At 40.8% G+C, this 26,081-nt stretch overlaps 1 protein-coding gene across 8 annotated transcripts in view; it reads right to left on the bottom strand.

The window, feature by feature from the left end:
- Positions 1-2,418: 2,418 nt before the first annotated feature.
- The window catches only part of PPP2R2C (protein phosphatase 2 regulatory subunit Bgamma), a 184,717-nt gene continuing 161,054 nt past the window's right edge, over positions 2,419-26,081 (bottom strand). For all 8 annotated transcript variants that reach the window (XM_027457420.3, XM_072037795.1, XM_027457421.3 and 5 more), the window contains 3 exons: positions 15,973-16,142; positions 12,726-12,817; positions 2,419-4,155 (listed from right to left, as the gene is read on the bottom strand). In XM_027457420.3, coding sequence (XP_027313221.1) covers positions 3,864-4,155; positions 12,726-12,817; positions 15,973-16,142 — 554 coding nt within the window. In that variant the 3' untranslated portion in view covers positions 2,419-3,863. The remainder of the gene's footprint in view (positions 4,156-12,725; positions 12,818-15,972; positions 16,143-26,081) is intronic.

Genomic DNA, 26,081 nt, shown 5'->3' on the forward strand with positions numbered 1-26,081 from the left:
AGCATGCGTGTCAAGCTGTCATGTACCAAACATCCAGACTGTTTCATGGCTTCACAAAACCAAAGACACATACCCTGTCCCAAGTGTCTTATAAAATTAGGGCCAATTTTTTTGAATCTCTACCCACACTAGTAATGCTGTTGCCTTTTGAGGTTCTGCCACACAGGCAAGATAAGTGAATTCATGCTCTAATTTTAGACTTAATGCAATTTGCTAGAAAGACAGCAAATGGAAAAGGATTACTATTGGGAGTGGGAGCAAATTGATGGTAATAATGTTACTGAAAATTGGACATAGAAGGTGAATAATCCTTATACTTCCCTTCACCAGGGATTGAAAACCACAGCCTTGGCAGGGACCAAAGGATGTAAGGCTGCCTGAGAGCAAGACAACTTGCTGGCTGCACATGGGGGAAGCAGGTGGCTCTGCCAGCATTTCCCCACACCCCCACTCCATGCAGAGTGAGATTGCCGTATGTGGCTACTAAATCTGCTGGTGACAATTTTGAGAGCAGGAGAGTTAGCCATCTGGCTCCTGCTTGTCCTGGGCATTTAGGGATGAAAAAGGAAACTGGAAAGGTAAATAGTGAATTGCTTGATGTGTTGATTTTCAGCCGAGATTTCTCTCTGCAGTGCCTAGACATATTTGCCCATCTAAATGAGTGGGATTGACTGTGTCTTCCCAGAAAGGAGAGAGGGGGGTGGAATTAGCGTGTAAGCTCTGGGGGAGTTGTGCAAAGCAATACCCTGCCTAATCTAACAGCTGAGGCAATGTATTCTGGTCCACATCCAGAAAAAGGACTTAACCTTTCAGGGTGTAACTCACACGTGCCGATGCCCAGGAGGCGTCTCCAACCCCGCAGCTCCATGAATAACATGCAGGCAGGGTGAGAGATTCGAAATAAAAGACCAAGGTTTGGGGTAAGCACCACAGTAGCTAGGGGAGGCTCAGGCATCAGTTTGGGCTGGGAAGTGAGTCCTTTCCTAGCATTAAGTGTGTGCCAAACCAGCTTGTTGAGGTTTGGCCCCTCTCCTGAGCGGAGGACAAAAAGAGAGGTGGTGACAAGGAGGATGCTCCTCTGCTGCCCTCCCCCTGGTTCTTCACCTGGGCCAGTGTCGATCTTACCCTGATCCCTAACTTATCTTACCCACTTACCCTGACCCCCTAACTGTGGCTCTTACTCCCTTGTAATAGGAGCTAAACAACTTTCTTGTGTCTAGCTTAAAAATACGCTGTACCTTGAAGCCATCTCCTTATGCCTTTTTTGTTGTAGTTTTATTGAAAAAGCTGGTATTAACATATTTATATTTTTATTCAACAACAGTTAGCTAATTTGTGCAACACAAAGAATGCAGCCATGAACAACAGCTTTCAAAACAATCAGGTTTACCAACTTTACCATCACTTACTCTACACCACTGAAAGCTCAAACTAAAAAGAGAAAGAAAGTTGGAAACGTTCACAATGACGATGTTAACTTTCCATACATTCAAGAAGACCAGGAAACCGAGCTGTAGTAGCAAAGTCAAAGACGTGAAGGGAATACTGGTCTTTGAAAGATTTCTATTTATTTCCTCTGTAATCACTTCATGGTATTTTGGTTGGGTAGTTCATTAGTTTTATAAAGCTCCAAAGATATATTTACTTCTTTAATTTTAACAAGATCTTTTTGGTACCCAGAGCTGTAACAGAGTAAGGTACTTCAAATTAAGAAAAAGAAAAAAAAAAAAAAAGTTGTATTAAGATCTGCTTTATAACGTTATCTATAGACTCTTACTTGAGAATGTTAAAAGCTAAATATATGTTTTACAGTACTTCTAGCTGTAAATGCCAATATGAGCTCATAGCTTTTTTTTTTTTTCTTTTAATTTTATTTTTTTGAGCTGCAAAGATTAATGAGGAGGCCAAAAGTCAAAGAAATCGTATGACACCCTTGAAGCGGTAGTTTGGCATTAGCAACTTTTCTATACAATTTACCACATTCTTAAACCTTTTTACAAGGAAAAAGAAAAAAAAAAAAAGCAGTTTTGTTAAATTTCATTAGAATAAATATGTACATATACTGTCCATGCCTGCTAGAGCATACAGTATTTTATAAACAAACATTCCTCATTCCCTTTAAAATTAACCTACACATTTCATACCGTATGTGTTTAGTATGGCTGGAAACTGATGCACATGCGTTTGTGCTTCTACACACAAAATTTACAGCATTGATGTAGAAAACTTCAAACATACAGATTTCACGCGCTGTGTTAAGATGTCCTATAAAAGAGCTGTAGACTTGGTTTTTCTACTTCTTGTAAGCAGATTTTCACCCACCCTTTTCCCCAAACCCAAGTACAAAAGCATGCAGATCTCTTTATCAGTACATTCTCCACTCACCAAAGAAATCAGTGCATAATGGCTTAGAGATTATTTTTTTTTCTGAGGAGTTTTAATATGGGCAGATTAACAGGTCATCTCAGTTGTGCTCTTGTATTCGTGATTTGAGAAGAAATCCTTTGGGCTATCAGTTTTTCTGCCAGAACTATTAGGGAGGCTGACCATTTTTTTCCCCTGGATGAAGAGGACTTCCAGCCCACTACGCTTTTCCCATATGCTTTCCGAATGAGGTACAACAATTCCTTGTACTTTCATTTGCCACTAAATCACTATTCATTTGGAAATAGTGATAGATCTCTCTTAGAGCTAGATCTCACAGAAATGTATTTATGTGGAAGCAGGTTTGGTTTGGAGGGTTTGTGTTTTTCTGTTGTTCCAGAAATACCTTTGTCATCTAGCAGTGGACTTTAAAAAAACCTTTAAAATTCACTGAGCAATGCTACATCTCACAGTACCTTTTTTTTATAGTGACAGAGATTGTGGCATTGTCTGTGTTGCCCAAATGCCGGGATGAAAATAATTATGCTGTAAAAAGATAACAAGGGATTTTCTGAGGTGTATTGAAGTGATGTGACTTTGCTTCCACTGAAGCTGAAATTTGCCTTCAAGGACAGCATTTTTAGCCAAGACTTCTAGAACTCCAACCCCCAGACAATGTTGTGGGTTTATGTATTAACTCTGCTAGGCTGTGTTTAAACAGCTAGTCCCCGTGGAGTAGTAATACCAAGGTCTTAAATAGTCCTCCACCTGGTGAGGATGCTAATTATTGTTTTAAACAGAGCAAAGAGATTGATGGAGAATGAACTTCTCAAAATAAGCTGGCTAGCTCTATCAGTCTGTCACTTATTCACTCGGGAAGTTAAAGCACACAGTTGGTAACGTGAATAAATACTGAATAGATGGTGTAGAGAAGGGAATGAGGCAGGTGAGACAGGACAGCCTTCCACCAGCAGGACTTTGGGAGGCCCTTCCACCATGCCATGTGGCCTAAAGGGATGCAGCTATTCATTCATCCACTCACAAACAGGCTTGGCTTGATTGAAAGACAGAAATATGTTACTTAAAAAGAGTAAAATAAAATAAAGCAAAAAGCTCTAACAATGTGGTAAATGCCGTGGACTGCAAAAGCAGGCAGTGCACCAGAACAGCATGGTCCTGTGAACCACTGAGACCCTCGAAAGGACTGTCAGGAGTTGAGGAGTCCCAGCCCTCCTCAGGAATGCTCCCCAAATAAATAAACACCCCTGTTTGGTAAAGGAACCAATACAGACCACAGTACTGGATTTGCAGTCGTGCCTTTTACTTATACAGTTGCAGTGATGGAAAATAGTTGGCTCGCCACCGATAATGATACAGGCTGAGGGATGAAAGGATGCAACCTACAAATCCCACCACAGAAGCCACAATTTTTGTGAGGATCACATCCTTCTACAATTCTCGAGAGGCTGGTTTGTAAGTAGAGAGGGATATTGATAAATCTAGTGCATTTCTGAGTTCACTTTATCCTGAAATATGTACAGATTGTTTGTCGCTGCTATAGCAATGATGTTCTCGGTTGGGTGCCACGCCGTGTGCAAGATCTTCTTCGTAAAGTCCAAACTGTCAACACTGATGTCATCTTTCCTCCGTTTGCCACCGACGCAGACTCTCCGGGGCTTAAGGATGGCTCGTGGTTTGCTGCTCTCTCGGGATGCCTCCAAGGTAACATCCCGCTTGGTGTTTCGGTCAAACATTCGGAAAAAGTTGTTATATGCACCTGTCATGATGACACTGGAGAGAGGGGGAAAAAAGACATGATTAAACAGCAGGCTGGGGGAAGTCTAGTGACATGAATGGATTGACCTTAGAATAAGATGGCTTCTGGTTCTAGAAACAGTACAAAGCGTGGGATTTTCCTGCTTCCAATGTATTCAATGAAATTTCCAGTTACCCCAGAACTGGCTTCCATAAGCATTCACATAAAAAATCATGTCAGGGCCCTGACATCATGAGACTGACTTCACAGAACAATAAAAGTGACACGTTCACCTAAGTTCTTTTTAATTACCCTCCAGCTCTTTACAAGCTTTAAAGGGTCATAGTTCCAGGCTTTTTTCTTTCTCCAGAGCCTTACCTTTTTTGACAGCTGAGATTATCACGATTCCAGAAACACTCTTAAAGAAAAAAAAGAGCTTTGCAGAAGTAAATTTCTTTTCAGAATAAACCCTTTTCCTTTCAAAGCCATAGACCTGTTAGAAAGTGTAGGCACTATTAAAATTTGTATCTAAATACACTTCTTAAAAATAAATATATTGATAAATAGGACTCTTTTATCTTCTGTATAAAGTTTGACTGAAGCATCAAGTCAGGATATATTTCTGAGGCTGGGAGAAAGGGACAAAAGCATACCTCACCCTGTATAAAAATTACCCCATTAATCAGCTTGTAGCTTGAAATAATGAATTTCCAGTTGCTTCATTCCCCATTCCCCAGGGGGGGATATTTTGTCACTGACTTTAATGAATTCAGGATTTCATCCGTGGCCCTCAGGTTATTGGATTAGCATAATCATAGATCTTAGAGCCTTGTTCGAGAGCTCATCCTCTGCAAACTTTTTCCCTATCTGAGTCTAGGGCCACACTCCTCTCATCTTTCCCATCCCAGCCCCAAATACAGTGAATTTAGTGAATTTCTGTGCTCCCATTCCAGAAGAGGAACCCAACCTGAACTGTCAGGTCTCTATGGAAGAAGCTTTCGGTTTTAAGAAAGACTTGGGCAACCAGTAAATATTTGCCTTTCTGGTACACAATAGAGCATATTTCACGTGCCTCGCATTTAATAAACTCATCTCCATCGCAGCTGACAGCCGCATTGCTGGAGCATTTGGCTGTGGTATCCCACCTGGGGGGAGCTGCACAGAGCTGCGGGCTGGCCCTGAGGCAGCTGTATACGAACGGTGGGAGAAGTCAGAGTCATAGACCGTGTGCTCTCTGCTGGTTATTCTAGCTGGTGAGAGATGGTGTCCCTGGATTCAGAAGCTGTCTAACACTACATGCACAGACCCAGCCAGCATTGCCTTGATCACACCTGGGGCCATCAGTAGCTGCTGTAATACCAATGAGAGATACACCCCAAACCCACCAACGAAGCTGTGGAGCTAACTGCGGTTGCACTACAGCTATTGAATGGCAGCTGCTCTGCTCCTTCAGGGACTCCTTAGGGTGACTGGCTCAGGGGAGCTGGATGTGCACAGAGTCACCAGCAGGACTGGCAGCTGCCCCCTGCCCTGGTGTTAGCTGATGGCACACAGCCTTCCGCTTGCTCAAGGGCTGCTCCTCCTGCTCTGCTGCTGAGCCAAGTGTGGCTGAGAGAGGCAGGGCCCATAGGTGGTTACAGCCAGCCCAGGCTTACTGCAGCGGGGCTGTCTGCAGAGATTTTTTTCCCTCACCTTCCCCACTTGCAAAGGCCTGGCATACTTCTGCTCATTAAGCCCAAGCAAACAACCTCGTATGCTTTTTTTTTTTTTTATAAAAAAAAAAAAAGTCAGTATGACAGCTTGATAAAACGAATCCCAGAAGCTGCAGAAAGCCTATTGATCAAGATTAGTGCCCAGTTCAGAAAATGAATCAACAGCAGTAAATCTAATGCTTCACTCCTTCCGAATCACCGTGTCTTGTCATTAGGGCTCCTGCTACAACAGTTGGTCACAACACGAAGCAGCAGAGGTGACTCTATACCTCAGCACCAACACACACAATTAGCGATGCTGACAGTACTGTGGTAGGGTTGGTTGGCTTGTTCTTTTCTTTCCCCCCCCCTTCAGGCAAAATTTTGAAACAGGCTCCCAGAGCAGGGCACCATGTGCCATGGGCTGCAGAGCTGTGCTGGCTGGGACCCGGCTCCCCCAGGAATAAGGAGCCTGCACCAGATGCAGGCAGGCTCCATCGGGGAGCAGTTTTCATGCAGGCAATGTACCAATGCACCAACTGCACAAAGAAGTGCCTGTCAAAAAATCTTTTTTTAGGTTTTGCTTGCAGTAAAGCTGCTTTTACAGTCCATTTGCTTTTTAATTTCTTCAACTCACATATTTTTAAAAGTCTGTTTCCTTTGGTTGGATTTATTGCAGGGCTTTTTTTAACATATGTAGATGACTACTTTTCATGCTGTCCCTGTTTTTCTGTAGTTTAATGGCTCAGTAAAAAATAGCATTATGTAAATGAGAAAGTGCCCGTTTGTGTTTGAGATCACAAACCCAGATGGATTATAACCTTACCTGCCGCTTAAAATAACAATAAATGAGAGCGAGAACTAGCTGTAACCCTGCAATTTATTCCTGTTCAGGAAAATATAACATACAATAATGGAATGTATGTGATAAGGAGGATTATAAATATATATATGTACAAGAATTAAAATGGTAGCTGAGTCTAGGAAGTGCCTACCCTGTATTTCTAGACTGCCTGCTGGGCACAGCAGTGTTACGAGTGCCTGCACCCCACGCTGGTTCAAGAAACCAAAGCCTCCCCACCCAAAGCTCCCCACACAAACTCAGGGGTGTGTAAGGCAGCAGCCCCAAAAAGTTCTGCCTCAACTCCTTGAATTTTGCTCCGAAGCATGGCCAGAGTCCCACTTCACCTGGGCAGGGGTGTTTGGGGCTCAAAAAACACAGCAGTGGTCCCTGAGGAGCAGCAAACTGATGGCTCAGGCAGGAGTAAATTTGCACCCCATGCAAACCACCACTTCCACAGGCAGAAAGATTAAAAACAAAAAAAAAAAAAAGAAAAAAGAGCCACACGCACATACACACACTACAACATTAGCTGTGAGTAGTTCTTCCAGCCTGCACTGACACTCTGGCATTTTTCCTTACCAAGGAGGCAATCTGAGGTATCTCACTGCCATGCTTGAGTCCCGCAGCCCTGGGTCACTGGGGCCCAAAGCCTTACCTGTTATTTTTTCCTTTAAAAGCAGACCAAATGTATTCTTCTTACAGGATATAAAGGAGGAAGGAAAAAAATCCAGTGGAATCCAATCCTACTTTCATTATATTGACTTTTCTGCTCACTCCCTCCCTAGTTACCTTTCTGTTCTCTTTTTCTATTTCTCCCCTTCTAATCACAAAATTGCAGTCTTTACACACTTTGCAGTTAGGTTTTCTTTCCCCGTCTTTTCTTTTTCACATCCTCTTATTCCCCTCTCTTCCATTTCCCTTTATCCTGCTTCTCCCTGCCAGTGATGCGTCCTCCCCAGCTTTGCCCTCAGCTCCCAGTTCCCTCCTGTCTCTTTTGCTTGTTTTTGTCTTTTCCCTTTGTCTGTTCCTTTTTCGTTCCTCTTTGCTCTTCATGTTATTCCTGGGGGTCTCACTGCTCACTCATCCCTTGCCATCTCCCACTGTCTCCAGCTTACCCTCACAGACAGCTTGCTCAGCTCTCAGGGGCTTTGGGCTGCTACCCGTGCCTTCTCCTTTGGGCTGCAGGCTGAACAAAGCAGCAGATGGGCAGATTTCCTCTCTCAGCAGGTACAAATGAGTGGTTCCTGTGCCCTTGAATCTGGCAGAAGATTGGTAGCAGTGGCCCCAGAAGTGTCAGGGTGCTAGGAGATCAGCACAGCCTGTCTGGCCATACAAAGCCTACCAGCTCACCAGGGGGTGCAGGGAGGGAGATGCCCGACTGCTCATCTCTTCCACATGAATTCTTGCCATGGGCTGTAAAAGAGACTTCTATGTGCAACATGTGTGTAATCTGCTTTTGAGCTGGTGTCCTGGTTTCTCTGTCCTAACTGAAAGCAGGACAGCTGGGCACTCAGAGCACAGGGCCTGAGGACCATAGCACAAAATCCCAGGAACTGGAGCCCATTGCAGCAGGAGGGGCTGCTTCAAATCAGCACAACACTAACTGCTGCCTCTTAAACCAGTGCCCGCTGGGCAGGGGTTTCTTCACCCATACCCTGCTGATCCAGTAGCCAGTAATATTTCAGGTAAACTCTATTGTTTAAAAAAAATAATAATAATCAATTCCCCGTCTGTACAATTTTCTGGAGCAAAGGACTTGAGACTAAAAGTTCTTCCCACTTGCACTGCAAGAATACACAGAACTAAACGGGTAGACATTTACCTAGAGAGAACTATTTTATTTTGCGTGACACCAGTAGTTGTTCCTCTAGGGTTTCATTTAGGGCCAGAGTTTTAGGGTCTACAGCAGCACCATAGCAACTACTGATGTCTTCAGCATCTTTAAGCACCTTGATACCATAAAACATCCGGCTTTCAATATTTTGGTACGTAGCTTTCCTTTCTTAAACATTCTGCTTCTATTGGAAGGTCAACACATTTCCTATTCCACCAACCTCAAGAGTATCTGAATAGGCCTTCAACACTTCAACAACCGTAGTGCATTTTTTTTCCACAATATTGATTAGGCATTGAAATTTCATCAGATGTATCAGTCACTGAGGACTGGGGTACCTCTGTCTCCAGACCTTGCAGTAAGTCTCTGCACAGGAGCACAGGAAGGGGACATTTCTCTGACCTGAAACCCCCTCTCCAGTTACCCTTTGAGCCCTACATTTGCAAGAACTCCACACCTGCCAGCACAGAATAGCACATCTGCAGTCTTCTGGGACTACTATGCAAAGCCCGACAGACCTTTTTGTGGCAATCACGTGATCTTATGAGAAGAAAGGATTTTTCCCAGGAAAACTCTTCAAAATGTTTTTCATGGGAATAAATAATGAGATTTATTACAATGAAGGGAAAGGAAGGAGCACTGCTGCAAACAAGTTTCCTTTCACCACTAGACTAGTCATTATGGGGTGGTTTTACTGGGCAGTTTTACTGTATCCTGCACTGAGTGAAGCAACTGACTTCACATCCTAAAGGAGCTTCTTTAAACTTGCTGGGGATATGTGATGGAAAAGCTTGAGAGTCAGAACTGCAACACCCTGAGACAGTTGGCTGGGATAACACTGGAAATAAGAACAGGGATTCCAGAGTCCTTCCAAGCTAATATTTGATGTGCTGAGCCTTGATAGCGAAATGATATCTTCTAGCTCCCCAGCACGGAGCGTGCTGCCAGACGGGAATAAATGGTTAACGTTTGGTGCACTGGGACCTGCCAATCCCGCCTGATTGGAGTGAAGGCTGACGGGTTTTCACAGGGATGACTGACAGTTCAGTAGGAAAGGGCTGACTGAACAGCTGTACGTGACTTCATTCATCTGCTTACAGCATATCACTTATCACAATGGCATTCAGAAGCCTCCCTGGAAGGGTTCCCATACACCCATTCATTTGAAATCTTTAAAAAAAAGATAGTAATTAAGGTATTCATTTACTACCATGTAGAATATACTACACTTTTTTTCTTTTACTTGGTTCTTCTGTAACACACCAACAGCTCTGTAAGTGCTAAGTTTTGAGGTAAAACTGAAATACAGAAGGGGTATGGTTGGCACTGAGAAGGGTTTTGTGGGTCCTTATTGAAAAACTTGACTTTGGAAGTGAATGGAAGGACTAAATGCAATTGGTGTACAAAGCCGAGCTCATGCATTCTCCATAGTCACATAAAGATGTATACATAACAAAGATGACATAATTTTAGTGTAATATACTCCACCATAGATAATATGTGCTCATCTGCCTGAATTACTGTAAGACCCCTGCTTGACTCCCTCCCTGACCACAGTTCCTGCCCAAGTACCTAGTGATTAATGTGCCCTTCAGCAAATGAGATAGGGTCTGTCTGATCGTATTAGTTCCTGTTCATTGGAGTAACTGAGCATCAATCACGTTCTAATCAGAGCCCACGTACATTGATTTTTTTTTTTGTAAATGGCCTCACCATCGGGTTCTATCATAGCCTAGATTAACTCCTTAATAATGACAACATTAATGAGAAATATTTTCTGCTAAATAATAAACATGCTTTCATTTTTAACCGAACAATCCTGTCACTTTAATTTGTCATTTTAACTTTAAAGTCTGCAAAAGATAAAAATACCAAGTTTAGAAATGCAATTACTAGTGTTATGTATATGAATTAATGTTATAAATGTATAGTACAGCATCTCTTATGAGTACTGTTGTTAATGGTTATTGCTTAACTTTCACAGTAGGTCTTTTTTAAAAATACATACCGAAAGGACCAAATGAAGTGACTTTACTATTAAAATGAACTGTTCTTTAAGGTTTACTGGTACCCAAATATAATTTAAATCACAATCCACCAAAACCAAAATAATCTTGCAGTGTGTAGCAAAACAATAAAATACTCATCAAGCACAGAAGCAAGAAGCTCAGAACAGTGAACAAGAATTTCCTCACCTCAAGAGATGAACATCAGTGCCAATATATTTGACTCTTACAAAGAAAACTGAATTAAAGTGAGCCCTTATCCTTTGTCAAATGTTGCCAGCTACTCCACTCAACAGTTTCTTACAATCAAGAGCAGTGTGTTGTGCTTAGTGACAGATCTGGTAATTGTGCAAGACTAACAACCCCCCGACGCTTGGGCAGTACAACAAATTAAGCTCTCACAGTGTAAGGCTCCCACTTAATAATTACTCACTATGTCGATCTTTCTGATCTGTCAAGTAGGAACTAAAATATTACACTCATTTTAAATCCTGATACTGAATAAAATTTCTATTATTACCAACTATCTGGATAGTGGTCTCACTTGTCAGTGTGGATGGCAGTACTTCATTCAACTACAAGTGAAAGACCCTAAGCCTGTGAACATGTAGCTGCCCATCCTGCATGACACATTGGGAATTCTCACTAAGGAAAAACAAAACGGTCTGAAAGGACATGAAATCCTCTGAGTGTTTGTTGAAGTTTCAAAATATCTGAACGATTTGATTCGGTGGTTCTTTAATGCCAGGTTTAGGCAGGGATCAGCCTCACCTGTATTTTCAAGAAAGGCTTTTATTTTGGTATTTCCAGTAGGAGCAAACTACCAAGTAGGCCCCACGTAGGCCCAAGCAGTAATCACCCCCTGTGCTATTAACATTAGCATTTAGTTCAGCCAGATCCTCTTCCTCTCTACATATACCTCCTTGATGCATGTAATAGAAGCAAGTATAATCTTGGCTCCTCTTTTGCCAGGCTGATCCAAAACAAACTCTCCCCCTCCTCTCTTCAGAGCAGCTGTCCATTTGCCTGATTAGCTCATCTGTCTTGAAGATGAGGGACAACAAATGTGTAACTGTAGTCCAAAGGTCTTTCAGTAAGATCCCAACACAACATCAGCACTGCTCTCCTCTCTGTTGGATATCCCAGTCTTACCCACCCAAGGATCACATTTGCCTTTGTCACAGCTGCCCCACGCTCTGCCTCACAGTCCTTGCGCAGCCTGCGGGGGGGCAGACCTGCTTCACATGCAACGAGATGGACTGTTTTTCCCAAATGCAAGGCTAAGTGAGTTGAAGGCATAGTTCCAGACTCTATGTGAGTGCCAAACTGATCAGCTGCACTTGCTGCTTGGCTTCAAACTCTGCAGAGACTGGAGTCACTGTGTGCCATTCAAATTGGCTCATGTGCTCTCTTTCACATGCATCCTGTAGTCAGCTAATCCCTTCCACAGCCACCTAGTGTATGAATGTCCCTGTGAGTTGTTTCCAACTGATAAGATGAAGGTTTGTGGTTTTTGTCAACTAAAATCCTCACCTTGCATCATACTCTTGGATTTCATCCATTTTTATTGTCTTGGTCCTCTAGGCTGCTCAGTTCTTCCCATGCAATATTCCTGTTCCCCAAAGTACCACCTCTATTTGCTAGGATTAGGGTACTGGCAAATTTAATCCCCTCTCTCACTCGTTGTGCTAGTATCTCTCATGAAAATATCCAACAAGATATGTCTTGGATATCTTGAGTAAATATAAGGAAAGGGAATGCTCTGACAAGGGATAGGCATTGGAAGAATCAGGGGGAAGGTGGCAGAGCATCAGTGGGTCCCTGTGACTGCCTGTCCCCTCTCCCCATTTCTAGTAAATGAACTGGGTGTCTGTAGTAGCTCCTGTGTAAATGCAGGATCACACAAGCCTCCTTAGTGCATTGGTGGGGCAGTGTAAATTAAATTAGCAGCATTCATTTTAATTCTTGCAGCCTACTTACAGTTTTGGTGAAAGAAGGACTGAATTTGAAGTTTTTTTCCCCTAAGGCATGAGAACCAAGACCAACAAGAAGGTTGGAGACCAAGCTGCACCAATATCCACACACCCTTTATCAGCCTCAACACTGATATGTAGGGTTATAAATTTATGTGGAAAATAACCACATATAATACTTTATTTTCTGATTGTTCTCCATCATATGGGAGTGCTTTTGCTAAATGAAGACAATGATGTACGTAAGGGTGGATTACCTGTCCGATCCATTCCATGCACATTCAAACTTGTCAAAGATGCAGTCGTTTTCATAGAGGGAACACAACTTGCTCCTAAGGTAATCATGGACCTGTTTTGTAGAAAACAACTGCTGTTATTCATGAAACAAAGCAAAACAAAACTCCCAAACCAATCCCTCGATCTCTGCTTTGTCTCCCACGTTCGCTTTCGAAATATGCTGCACAGATTGGTAACTTTGCAGCAGATACTGTGTTTAAACTCTAAAGAAGCTATCTGCGTCATCCCTCAAACCAATTAACCAGGTGTTACAGAATTATTGTTGCAGGAAGGCACAAAGCATACCTCACTCAGCAGGCTGCAGACCACCCCTCCTCAACACACTTGTTTCTTGCTTGGGTGATTTTCTCAATGCTAGCCTAATTCCCAAAGACGTTTCACCAGCTGATACCCTAGATGTGCTAATTAATGTGCAAGAAATCTAATTTAAATTGTAACAAAAATGTCATATTCCAAGATAAGTGGATTATCACTTCTTGCAGCAGAAAGAACCTGGCTCTATTAAAAGGACCTGTAGTGTATGGTAACACATACATTTGGGTAAGGTATTTTGGAAGCATAATCCTGTATAAGGTTGCAGATGCATAGGCTGCAAATTATAACACTAATTTAGCCCAAGGATACTTCATATTTGGCTAAGACTTAAGAACAAAATTGTAAATTTTCACATACCTACTTGAATAGTGAGATTAACCAGTAGAAGACCTCTCCTCTGGGCTATATACATATACCTCTGCTGAGCAAGGGTTATCAGGAAAAGACAAATCTCATGCAAACTGTTCCATCCCTTTGCTGGATTTGATTAGTTTTCCTTTTGGATGATTGCTTTAATTTCTCAGGGAAATAATGAGCTAGAAAATCCCTGCACAGGAGAATTTACTAACGCACTTTCATTCATGATGTTTTCTTCTAGCTGTTGTGGAAACTGTGACACCAAGCTGCGTGGATGACTTCTAGGAGCACACACACCAGTAGGACAGCCAAGGGCATTACTGAGCTCTGGCTACAGAGGTACCGGCTGTTGTGTCCTGGCAGACTGCTCCTGCTCAGCACCACCTGAATTAGGGTTTCCTGACTGTGGTCCTTTCATTACATGCTCAGCATCTTCCTCTGGCCTGAGGGCTTAGACATTTCTGCTAGGAACTTCTACCAAGACCAGAGTAAGGACAATGACCCTTCGCTAATTTTTTTGCTTTGTCTGTACATATTGTTCTTACCACATATAAATAATACCTGAATCCTAATCAAATTCACTCCTAACCGATCACCCCAGGCATCCTCCTTTTTTTCATTGCAGTGTTTCAGGTCAGACCTTCCTGGAATTATCTAGTCATATTGTGTTCCAGAATCACACAGCGATATGACTACGTGGGGAGCTGTTTCACTGGGGCTGCACATTCACTATCAGGAATTGTGCTGATAAGTGACACATTAGTCCAAATCCCTACACAATAAACCTCGCCAAAAGTGGATCAAGCTATTATCAGCTATGAATATGTTCATAGTTCAAGGTTGCTGAGAGCAGTTGGACTGTGTGAATCCTACACAGTCCTGTGCCTACGGCCTCTGAGCTCTGAGGTCTCCTTCAGTCAGCTACAGCACTTGTCAAGGCACTGCACAGGTACTTGAGAATGAAAGGCAATCTATTGGTTAAAGTAAAGCAGCCAGAACACAGTTATATTTTCAAGGTTTTCTTGCTGTTTTTCATAAGTTGCTGACTATAATAAACAGTACTGAAAATTTTACATCATATTTTTTTCAGCATCTCAGCATGGAGAAACATAACTTTTTAATTGGCCCCACTGTTGGGTGTCAGACTGGTTTAAAGGTAGCCACCTCATTACATGGCTACCTACATGAGGAAATAAAAGCAGATGTCAAAGTCAAGACAAACAGATTGGCTTGACTAGCTATTCCTCTCCAGGGAGAATGCCCAATCCATTAGCAAAAGTATAAAATAATGTATTACCTAAGTTCCTAAAAATCTGAGATACAACTCTGTTACATAAAACAGACTCACCCTTACCCTCCCACTCCATTTTTACAGCACACCAACATTTCTAACACATTTAGTATTACAAGTATGGCCATTTTCAGAGCAAAACCAATTCTGTAGTTTTAAAGGTACACAGGCTCCGATTTTTCAGTGCTAACAGGAGACACACTGAGTAGTGTCCACTGAAATACAATGGGTGTACTGAAAAACAGTGCCCACTTTGTCTACTAAACACTAGCTAATAAACACCTTCAATGTTACTGACGTCAAATTTTGGTTGTTTTGACATTTTCTACCACTAAAGTATCCTTCCATGTTATTTGAAAAATAACCTTAATAATAGCTACTGTGAACTACTGTACCCCACCTGTCATTTTATAGACACAAGGGGACAGAAAACAGGGATTGCTCCATCAGTACTGCAGCACTGTCCCTGCGTAAGCAGTATGAGCTAGATGAATAATATTTTTCCTGCTTTGCATACTCTTCTGCAGGCATCCTAACATTTTTTTCTCATTGCATTTTCATACCAAGCATTTTCTGTGTCACAGACATATTTTCCCTCTTCAAAGCAAAGTTAAAAATGTAAGCTCAGACCTCTGTTGCCAACTAGAACAGATGTCAGAGTACAAGCTCAGCACTGGCTGGAGCCACTGGCATTTTGTCTGGATAATATCACAATGAATTCAGGCAACCAGATGTGTCTGTCTGGCATTCACAAATCGCTGTGTCAGTGGCAATGTTGGGATTTAACAACGATCTCTTCTAGAACTAGACACAAGGGAGGAATGCGTAGATAAAGATTTAAAAAGAAGTTTTGAAATGACAAAGGTGTAAACTCTCAGCAGTCCCAGAGGGACCAGAATGCTAAGCAATTTGCAAAATCCTTTCCTCAGTTTCTTTTAAATGTTAATAGTGGAATACATCATTTGAAAACGGATGCCAAAGTGACGAGATGATTTCCCTTGCTGAAAGCATTGTTTTTTTCAAGAGCCCATTCCACAGTTACTCTGACTCCCTAGGAGTTACACATCTTTACTAATGCTGAAGTTGCCCTTTTGCAACTACAAGGATGCCACTATAAGGATTTTAATCTTCTTGATTAGCAGCTCTTAACTATGTGCTCCTCAGACCAAGCTGTGAGAAGTATGGGAAAACCTTCAGCAAGAAGTTTTTCTATTTTTACATTTCAGTAAGCAGGAGACACCTACCTGGTATGTTTCCACAGGCTTTGTTTCCATGTTCAGATCCCAAACCTTGACAGTGAGGTAATCTCTTGTTAGCATATATCTACCGCTGTGACTGAATTTGACATCTGACACTGAAGAGATAATTTCTGAAAAAAACGATCTGTTACTGGGGTCTTCTGGTTCTTCATAAACTGTTTAAAGAAAAAGAAGCAAGAGAGAAATTAGAATTCTGTGGAAGAAATGCTCTGTTACACAATCTGTGCTGTGTATTTCTTGTGAAACAAGGTAATCCAGTGTACTGATGCACATGATACAGAATTAATTATATGTACAGCACCTTCATCCTTTTTCCTTTATCGTTATATAAAGCTTCCTTTATCTTTATATAAAAATACAAGCAGTAAGCTTTGAATTTTACAATAATTAACCTTATCACTATGCTCCCACAGCATCACTCTGGGAAATCCCATAAATATACCAGTTAGTTGACTACAGCTACGGAACAGCAAGGCAGTTCATCCACGGTCACCTTCCCAGGGGTCCCCACATTCTGTTTCCTGACACACAAAGAAAATTCAGGGGCTCCGACACATGAAAGGTGTCCATGTGGTCTCACAACAGCCTTGGCATCCCCAGGAAGGGTGGTTACTCAAAGCCTGCCCTGCCTGCCAGAACCAGCTGGCCTGTCTGCAGGCACCTCACAGCTCCTGTCTGAGGGCACCAGAGACTAAACATGAGAATTTTGAGCAGCAATTGCAAGCTACAATTACCTCCTTCCAATAAAGGGAGCAGGGAACAGACAGTGATTTACCATGTGCATACATGAGCTGTTTAGTTGACGTGCAGTAGCTGACAGTTCTGGGAAGCACTAAATTCACTGCACGCTCTGGTTAACTGCTCTGTGTGCTGCACGATCCGACAAGGCAGGGGATCATGAAATATTGCTTGGAGTATTCCATACGGGGATGCTTAGCTCTTGTAGCTAGAAGCAGTAACAGCACCAGGCCTACATGAGTTCGAGAAGCGTTTGGACAACACTCTTGGAAATAAGGTCTGATTTTTGGGTGGTCCCATGCAGAGCCAGGAGTTGGACTCAGTGATCCTTGTGGGTCCCTTCCAACTTGAGATATTCTGTGATTCTATGAGATTAGTCATCCCTATTCAACTGTGTATAATAATAATAATGATACTTGATGACACACGATGAATCGCAGGAACTTGAAACAACTGGTTTTACTAGACCCCACTTCATCAGCTATACAAACCCATTTCTAACTAGCTCTCTTCATCCATCCTTCCCCCAGAAGCCTGCATTAACTCTACCTCTGGAAGAGTTGGATAGTGAGGCACCCACAGGAAAGGGGTGCTACTGGTGTCAGGTCCCCCTGTTGGTTGAAGTGAACATTAATTCCTTAACTCCTACCAGGAGCCTAGAGCACTTCTGTTGATCTTTCTGCAGGCCCAGCAATGCAAACGGTGAAGCTCAGCAGAAAGTCAGAATTTCAGGATCTTTCAGTTATCAGTAAAATCAATGCAGCTCTAGAATATTCTACATTTAGAATATTCTTTGAAAATTGACAATTTGGTGAGTGTCACTTCCAAGTTTCAAAAGCAGGTGAAGGAAAGCCATTAGATGACACATGAAAACGTGCTGAAAGTGGAAAAACTTTCAGCTGTCAGTCAAAACAGATGTTTTTGTGTAGTCCATTGGAATATTTGTTCTCAGTTCATTTATCTATGGCTATGATTCAGACTGTTGAAAGCAAGAAGGTTCCAGTTTCTGTCAGGTGAAATAATGTTCAGCAGAAAGCTAAGGGTGAGTATGTGGGCGAAGCATGTGGGGTAATGCAAAAAATTATGGGCAATTTTCTTTGGGGGTGGGCAGTGGAATGCAGCCCGGCATGCACATGAGAATAAGGTCTATATTTGAACACATACAACACATCTAGATGGCAATGTACTTCGAAACGGGGGGGAAAAACTTTTCAGACAGACTGTAAACGAACAACTTTAAATAGCTCTTTAAAAATTTGCCTAGACATTCTGCAAAGCAGATATTTTGCAATTATCCTGTCAGATTTTCAATAGAAATCTGACGAGCACAGAGCAATTATCATTTCTCATACCTCTTCCCTTTAATCTGTCCAAACTATGCACTTGGCTGGCAGGAATTTCATCCTCTTAATTATGATGTGAAGTTGCTATTAAAGCCAGGGGAAAAAAAAACAAAAAAACAAAAAAACAAAAAAACAAACAAACAAACAAACAAAAAAAAACACTGAACTACACCTTCATTTACAGCTTAGATATATTTTCTCAGCTCTATATGTCTCATCCAACTCCCAGTGATTAGAGAGGAGTAATATTTGTACCTGGACGCTCTGTATTTTGTTAATTAATGAGATTAAACAATTTCATAACTTATCTGCACTGTGTATTGCTTTTCTAGCCTTACCACAGTAAGTATTAGAAAGACAGATTAATTAAACCACAAAACCTACTGCAGGCATGAAAGCCCTGTATCACTATGGAAAAAAGGTAGCAATTTTAGAGGCGGAAAGTCATTGCAGACAGCCCATACAGTCAGCATAACCAAACCAGGAAAATTGTTAAAGGAAATTAGGGGGTGACTCCCAGTGACACAGGGAAAGCACAGCAACTAGCAGTGTGTGGCTGAGCACTCAGATCAAGGCACTGGCCTCAGGAAATGAAGGTGACAGAGAGCACCCACAACCCCTAGCTATTTCTGGTTTAGCAGCAACACACAGGTACACATAGACTGCAAAAATCCATATTGGAAGTTCAGTCTGGCTAAGAAAAGCTAAGTGGAGACAGAACAGCAGCGAAGACCAGGTAGCTAAGCCTCTAGTTCAGGCAGGCAATACAAATTCAACCCCGGCTTCTTCAAGCTGACAAGAGGCAACGTGGTGCTAGCCCACTGTCCGCAAGGTCAGGTTTGCCAGACTGCACTGGAAACTCACAGCCTGCTCACTGCAGATTATATTTACCCTGGGGAGGCTGCTCTTACACCAGGGGACCATCAGTACCCAAGGCTCAAGACAAACTGAGCAGACTTTTCTCTATCTAAGCAGATCTTGTTAGACTAGAATTTGGAATGTGAACTTTAAAGAGATTCAATTACAAATTCTATTACACTCCTCGATTAATTTCTTATTAACTTCTTAATAAGTAGCTTTTCTCATAAAAAGAGTATTTAATTTTCATGAATATTGTTATTGAAAGCATTCTCAGTGCTCATTACATGAAAGATGAAGCTACCTGTCCAGCTGCCAACGGATGAACTCACAAATGGAGTAGTGTGCTCAGCTTTCACATGGCACTGCTCAGACTTAAATATGACCTTGATGGCAGGTGCTGGAGAACAGAGAAATGCCAGAGGATTACAGAGGGAAACTGAATTTGTCTCTGAACACAGCCAATGCTGAAGAGAAGCCTCTAAGGCAGACATCATTCCCGCTCCTCGCTCCACAGGCAGAGCCTTGAGGAAGTTGGGAAGTCAGCTTAGGGAAATAAACATGCTCAGTCCCTTTCTGCATGCCTTTCTGCTCATAAATCAAAAACCAGGGTAGCTTTTCACAGAAGTAATTCCAGATTTTGGGAAGAAGGATGGGTCAGGTGAAGAATACTTGCCAGAGCACTCTTTTCCTGGATCCTGAAGAAAGTCTGCAGCACAACAATATGCCACTTCTTTCTCAAAAGGAGCTGCCATCTGCTTAATGAGCTCTCAACTCACTTAAAAAATATCTTAGCATGCCTTGAATTGCTCTGACCTAATATGTGGAGACTCTCTTTAGCAACAGTGGACACAAAAGGCACTGCCAAGGTATGCATTTATTGTGCAGAAATATATGCACACGTCTACAATTGTTGTTTTTTGTTTTTTTTTTTTAAAGGAAAAGGAAAAGGAAAGGAAAAAGAAGAAAGGAAAAGGAAAAGGAAAAGGAAAAGGAAAAGGAAAAGGAAAAGGAAAAGGAAAAGGAAAAGGAAAAGGAAAAGGAAAAGGAAAAGGAAAAGGAAAAGGAAAAGGAAAAGGAAAAGGAAAAGGAAAAGGAAAAGAAAGAAAAAAAACAAGAACAGCTAGGGTGGGTGGGAATGTCCATCTCTCTCAGCTTCCCTTCCAGACAAAGGCTAAAAGCAGATGGCTTAGGCAGTACCTACTGACACTCAGGGTTCTCATCAAGCTGATGAGTTGCACTCTGGGTGTCATAGGTGCTGCCACTGAAACTTCCCATTTGGTTTAACATGGCCCTGATTACACAGACCTGGAAGGTATATGGTTTGGACAAGACACATCCAATAAAGAACAAATAACCCTAATCTTTAAGTTAAATTCTAAACAAGAACTAATGGCTGACAAAATGCACATGCAAATGTAACCTTTCTTAAGCATATTGTTTCTTATTTTTCTTTTAATTGCCAAAACTACTGATAACATGTAGAGTGGAATTTCTCACTCCTCTCAACACACATCATACAAACCACAAGGTCCATGAGGGGTGAAAAATGCTTTGAAATCCCATTTCAATGGTTTGGAAAGAGACCAGGTATCACTGGTACTGCCTTCCTCTTCAGCTCCACTAGCTACATTTTACTGCAGTACAATATTCCAATTTCTCAAATACATACTTGTGGCAGATGAAGGAGGGATATCAAACTGCTAGCAACACAGGGAAGTGATAAATCAAACAGCATCACCGTGCACACTCTGCTGAAGAGCAGTGGGTAGATTGTAGCTAAATGATATTTTAGGAGCCAACCAGCCATCACCCCAGCAATAGCCAAAATGTAACTTCAGCCTCAGAAAACATAACAGCTCATGCTCTCATAAAAGGTTTTTCTCTGTGATTTGTTGGTTCTTCTTCCAAAGGCACACATTTTTGATGGAGTCATTGGGATCTCCAGACTGCAGTACCACTGAAAATTACTAATTTGTTTGCTGGCCTGAGGTTTAATCATTGCAGGGTATAAATTCTGGCATATGTGAACTTTAAAAAATAATAATGCTAAAAATGGCTCGTATGGTGGGTGCAGTGTCACAATCCAAAATAGCACACACAATCCTGTATTCCTCGACAAGGAATATGCATACTCCTTTACTTTATATTAGAGGACCCCTTGGCTAATGCCTCAACTTAATCTTCAACACTCTTCTCACTTCCCCTTTTCCTCTTACCTTCTTTCTTTTACCTGGCTGAAATAAAACCATGAGCTCCTCACAACGCTGCTGCAAGGCAGATGGTTCCCAAATTCAAATGTGAATAATGTTTTTCAAAGCACAAAGAAGAAAGATCTATTTAAAGGGAAAGCAATAACAGTATCTGAGATAATATGGGGCAGGGGTTAGAAAAGCTATCTATCTAATATAATGAAAGTTTATCTGGCGCCACTTTTTATTTTCTACAGGAATTTATAAGTGTATAATGGATTGATGGGATAAAAGAAATGTTAACTGTATTCAGTTAAACAAATCTTCCATCGCTTTTAAAGGGGAGAAACGCAGAGTACAAGGTTTGGAAAAAAAAAAATTGTTATCAAGGCCTGAGCACTTGATGATAACTGAAAGGTTTTACTGTGAAATATCAGTAAACAAAACAAAGAGAGAAAGAGAGCTTGCAAGGGAGAAGACCGTGATAATACTGCGTACTCCTTAAGGCACAAAGATATGAACCTTGAAAATTTCTGTTACTGCCAGCCAAAAGCAGAACTATAGATAAAAACAACTTTTTTTTTTTCTATTACAAAGCCAAAGCCAAATAGATTTAAAAAGAAAACTAAAGATGAATCATGCTTACATATATTTCAGAACTTGTGATTATCTGAAAAGAAAGAAAAGAAAAAACTTGAAGATGGAAGCTTAGCAGCTTCAGAGCTGATAAGAAATTCCATCACTCATAGGATAAAATTATAAGTGGCCTTAAAAAGCCATTCTCTATAACAGAAAAACAGCTACTTTCTTTCTATTTAAGAATAAGGATAACTTTCAAAAGCTTTTATTTATTTTTTTTCCCCTAGAGGATACTGTTAGTATTCAAAAACAATTGGATGAAAAAGTGAGACTGGACAACTGACTCCTCACTGCTGACTGCTTCTCCCATTAAAAAAGCCCATTGCAGTGACTCTATTTTTACAGTCACTTCCCACCCCTATAAGAGCCATTACTTAGATTTAAGGACCCAGAAATCTCGCACCATGAAAAAACAACTCTCCCTCTCCCTCCAAAGACAGCTAAAGGATGTAGAACATTCTCTAGCTCCTGTTCAAGGGCCACACAAATTGGTGAAGACAGTTTGGGGAACAGCAGAAAAAAGGCAGTGGGAACTTACGAGGGGGCAGTGGACTGTAGATGCCAGAGCCAGGGAAGATGCTGGAACGAGAGAGGGAGAACAATTTTCTTTGTCCAAGCATGCAAATGGCCTGCAGTTGGGTTGAATTAAGGACTTGTTACAGATAATACCTACACAAACAGTAGGTGCATTTCAACCAGACACACGTACAGTGCATCAGGTATTTGCTCAGTGGGCTTGAAGTTTCGTAAGTACAGAAAAGAGCTGTAATCCCAGGCCAAACAATTTATTCCCTAAATTGAGCCTTTCCTGCAGTCAGATCCCAAATTAAAATGGCTGCATTAACTGTTTGAAATATCCTGAAAAACGTTCTTGGAAATGAAGGAATTCTGCCCCTCTGGACAGATCAGCCACAGCAGCTTGAAAGAGAGACAAGAAGCAATATACTGTCTTGAGAGCTGATAAACACTTTTAAACATTCTTACTTTCTGGACTATATGGTTATACTTATGAAATGTCTCCCATAAAATATGATTCTAAGCTGAAAACCTTAGTAAAAACTATAATACATTTAGATGGCAAATTAGTACCGCTCCACAGGACAGCTGTGATTTGCCCCACAATTTCATAATTTACTTTCATAAAGCTTAGTATACAAAACCTAAGCTAAATATCATGAAACTTATATAAAACTACTAATACATTCATTCAACTCCACAACACTTTCTACTATTTTCTACTTCTTACTATTTTCCAACACAGAAAGCATTTTTCTTTTCAGTTCTTTTTTTTTTTTTTTTTTTGGTGCCATTTAGATTCAAGATGTGATCGTATCCTGAGGTATGTGTAGCTCTGGTCTTATCTCTAAAGTGGTAGGGGACTGAAGAAGACAATAAAAGGCAGTAACAATGACCAAAAGCATCAAATAACTCCCACGCAGGGAATGGCTAAATAGACTGGGACTCCTCAGCCTAGGAAAGAGTGCTCTGAGAGGTCTGTAATTGTGGCACAGGGAGGATGAATAGGGAAGGACAGCTCCCGTTGTACACTGTCTCTTCTAGTCAACAACTAAGGGGTCACCAAGGGAAACTACAAAGGGGCAAGTACAGAACAGGCAGGAGCAGACCACACTATGCCTTATTAAGTTAGAGAAGATTTACTGATAGATATTGGGAACAGTAAAAATTATACATGGGTTCAAAAGTAAACACACAAATTCAAGGAAAAAAAAATCCATTTGAACTCTGCTAAATGCAAATAAGTTCACTCTTGCTAGAGAATCTGAACTCCAGGTTTCCAATTGCAAACTGCAAAGGGCTTATACATTTGCACTAGTATATGCTTATACAATGCTTATAGATGTACATTCTCTCTAGTCTTACATTTTTTGTTACGTTGCAGAGCCAGAATACAGTGCTGGAAGGACCTCTAGTCTACCCAGGTATAGTCTTTCTACACAATTTAAAATCTATTTTTGGATTTTGTACTAAAAAGTTCCTGAGTTTATTATGAGTGAATCAAATCAGGTGCAAGGCTCCCTTTGAAATTCATGGTCTCTTTATGCCTTTTTAGTGTCGCTGTTATTGGTAATAGTTTGATTTACCATTACTATTTATTTTTCACTACCCCTTAGTCTTTTATTGTCTGGCATTAAGCCAATCCACTCATATATTCACCTCCTTCAGAAATTCTCTTTCAAGATCAGGCTATATTGCTAGTGTGAAAATCTTGCCTTTCTGTTCTATGAGGATTAATACAGATATACATGTACGTGTATGGGATTTTTTTTCTCCACTTTTATAAGCAACTTATAATACATTTATCTGATTAGACATGAAGTATAAATAACTAACCGCAATTATTTAACATTTCACATTATTATAGCCTGATCACTGTATTTGCTTATCCCTTTTTAAACTGAAAAAAAATATTTCCTTTTTTATTACTTCAATTTTCTATGTCTTTTCATGAAATTTGGAGAGCATCTGTTCATTTACACATCATTTTCCTTCTCTGAGTATGGGTAAGTTTTGGAAGCTATCCCTACACTTCAAGACCAAAATTCCACCTACCGCAACGCATTCCTTTATCCAATGACCCCTTATTAAAACTGGGCTTCTCATCAATACCTCTAGAGAGTCTGACTTTTAAAAGTGGAGCCCCAAATCAATATTTAAGAATCTGTTTTACCATCTGTGGTGAGTTGCTGCAGCTTGTCACAAACCACAAGGGACAGTGCATTAGTGCTGAAGGGCAAAGCCAGATCAATAGCTAAGGATCAGTGGGTGGGAGCTTCACTATGGAGCTGCTTCTATTAATGTAACTTTGCCAGTGAGTTTGTTAATAAAGAGAAATGGTGCTAAAGACGGCAAGGAAGTGAAAAAAATGCGAAGCTAATCTGGAGGATCAAGCTTCTTTAAACCTCAGTCTCACAAAGACTTATGTGCATGTTTAATGCCACGTGTTGTGAGCAACGCAATGGAAGGTAATGGGACATGAAACTACTCCTGTACAGCCAAATTCATGCATAAGTCTTTCCAATCTTGATACATAAGGTTAGCAATAAATGTTTTCTTTCCCTGGTGAAACAGGATCTTGAAAGAATAATGTTGGTTTCAAGAGACATGGAAAAGCAGTATTTGTTGCTATTAAAAAAAATTAAGCAAACAAGACAGGAATTTTAATAGTCTGAATAATTAAAGCAATCTTACAGCAATTATTTGCTTTATCTGTGTGTGGTTGGGGGAGAGGGGTTAATGAAACACCTCTTCAATCATAAATCATTTACCATTGCTTCAGGCTTTTCTCTTTCTTCTTACTATTTGATAGCTAGAAGTACATAAATCAGTCTTTTTCTTACTCTGATTTAATTTTAACGTATCTTGCATAACAATATTATGTCTGTTATACAGACATAATCGTATTTCTGTAGAAGCATTTTCTAATTTTCATTAGCCATGTTACGAATGTCTTTATTATACATTCACACAAACTGAGCAGAATGGAAACTCTGGAGCTCATGTTAAAGTCAGTCTTCTACCAAATTTCAGTGAGATTCCTGCACAAAGAAGGATCCTGTCCAGGTTCTAGTTTAGTATGTATGAAATTGGAATAATAAATTGTTATGAGAGTCATAATTACAAAGTTATCAGGATACAGGAACATTTTTTCATTGTGGATATAAAACCAGCAATGAATACATGTCTTTGTAGTGCATCCTTAAAAAATAAATCTATAATTGGGATAAGGAGAATAAACTTTTATTAAAGCATGTGGTCGAATCATTAGGGAAGCTCAGATAAGTTCCACTCCTGTCACATGAAACCTTGCAGATTTTGCCTGAAGTGGACGTTACTTTGACAGTAGCTTCTCAATGCACAAAGGGAGAATGCTGGCTGTCTCTCTCTCAGATAACTTGACATGAAACCAGATGCAGAAATAAAAAGCGAATTTCCAATGTAAAGCTCACATAAAAGAAAAACAAGTTGTCTCTCTTCCAGTCATACAATAAGCATCATTCATTTGGAAAGGTCAATATTAATTAGCAAATCCAGCAGGGATACTCTGTCACAGGCTTTTTTGTGCATCTGGTTGTTCTCTGTTGCAAATGAAAGATAATCCATATTCACTCAGAGGTCTGAAAGCTGTCTTGTCTCTGTAATTGCAATCTCCCTTAAAAGGTTAGTAAATATCATTCATGTAACTTTTAAAATTCAACATGTTCAAGCATATTTTCTTTGATTTCTGTTTTGGTTGCTTCTGCAGCTCTGAATTAAGTTTAAAATCAAAAATAAACAACAACAACAAAAAATAGCCAAATTCAGT

This window comes from Anas platyrhynchos, chromosome 4, assembly GCF_047663525.1.
Source record: "Anas platyrhynchos isolate ZD024472 breed Pekin duck chromosome 4, IASCAAS_PekinDuck_T2T, whole genome shotgun sequence".
Taxonomy (NCBI): Eukaryota; Metazoa; Chordata; class Aves; order Anseriformes; family Anatidae; genus Anas; species Anas platyrhynchos.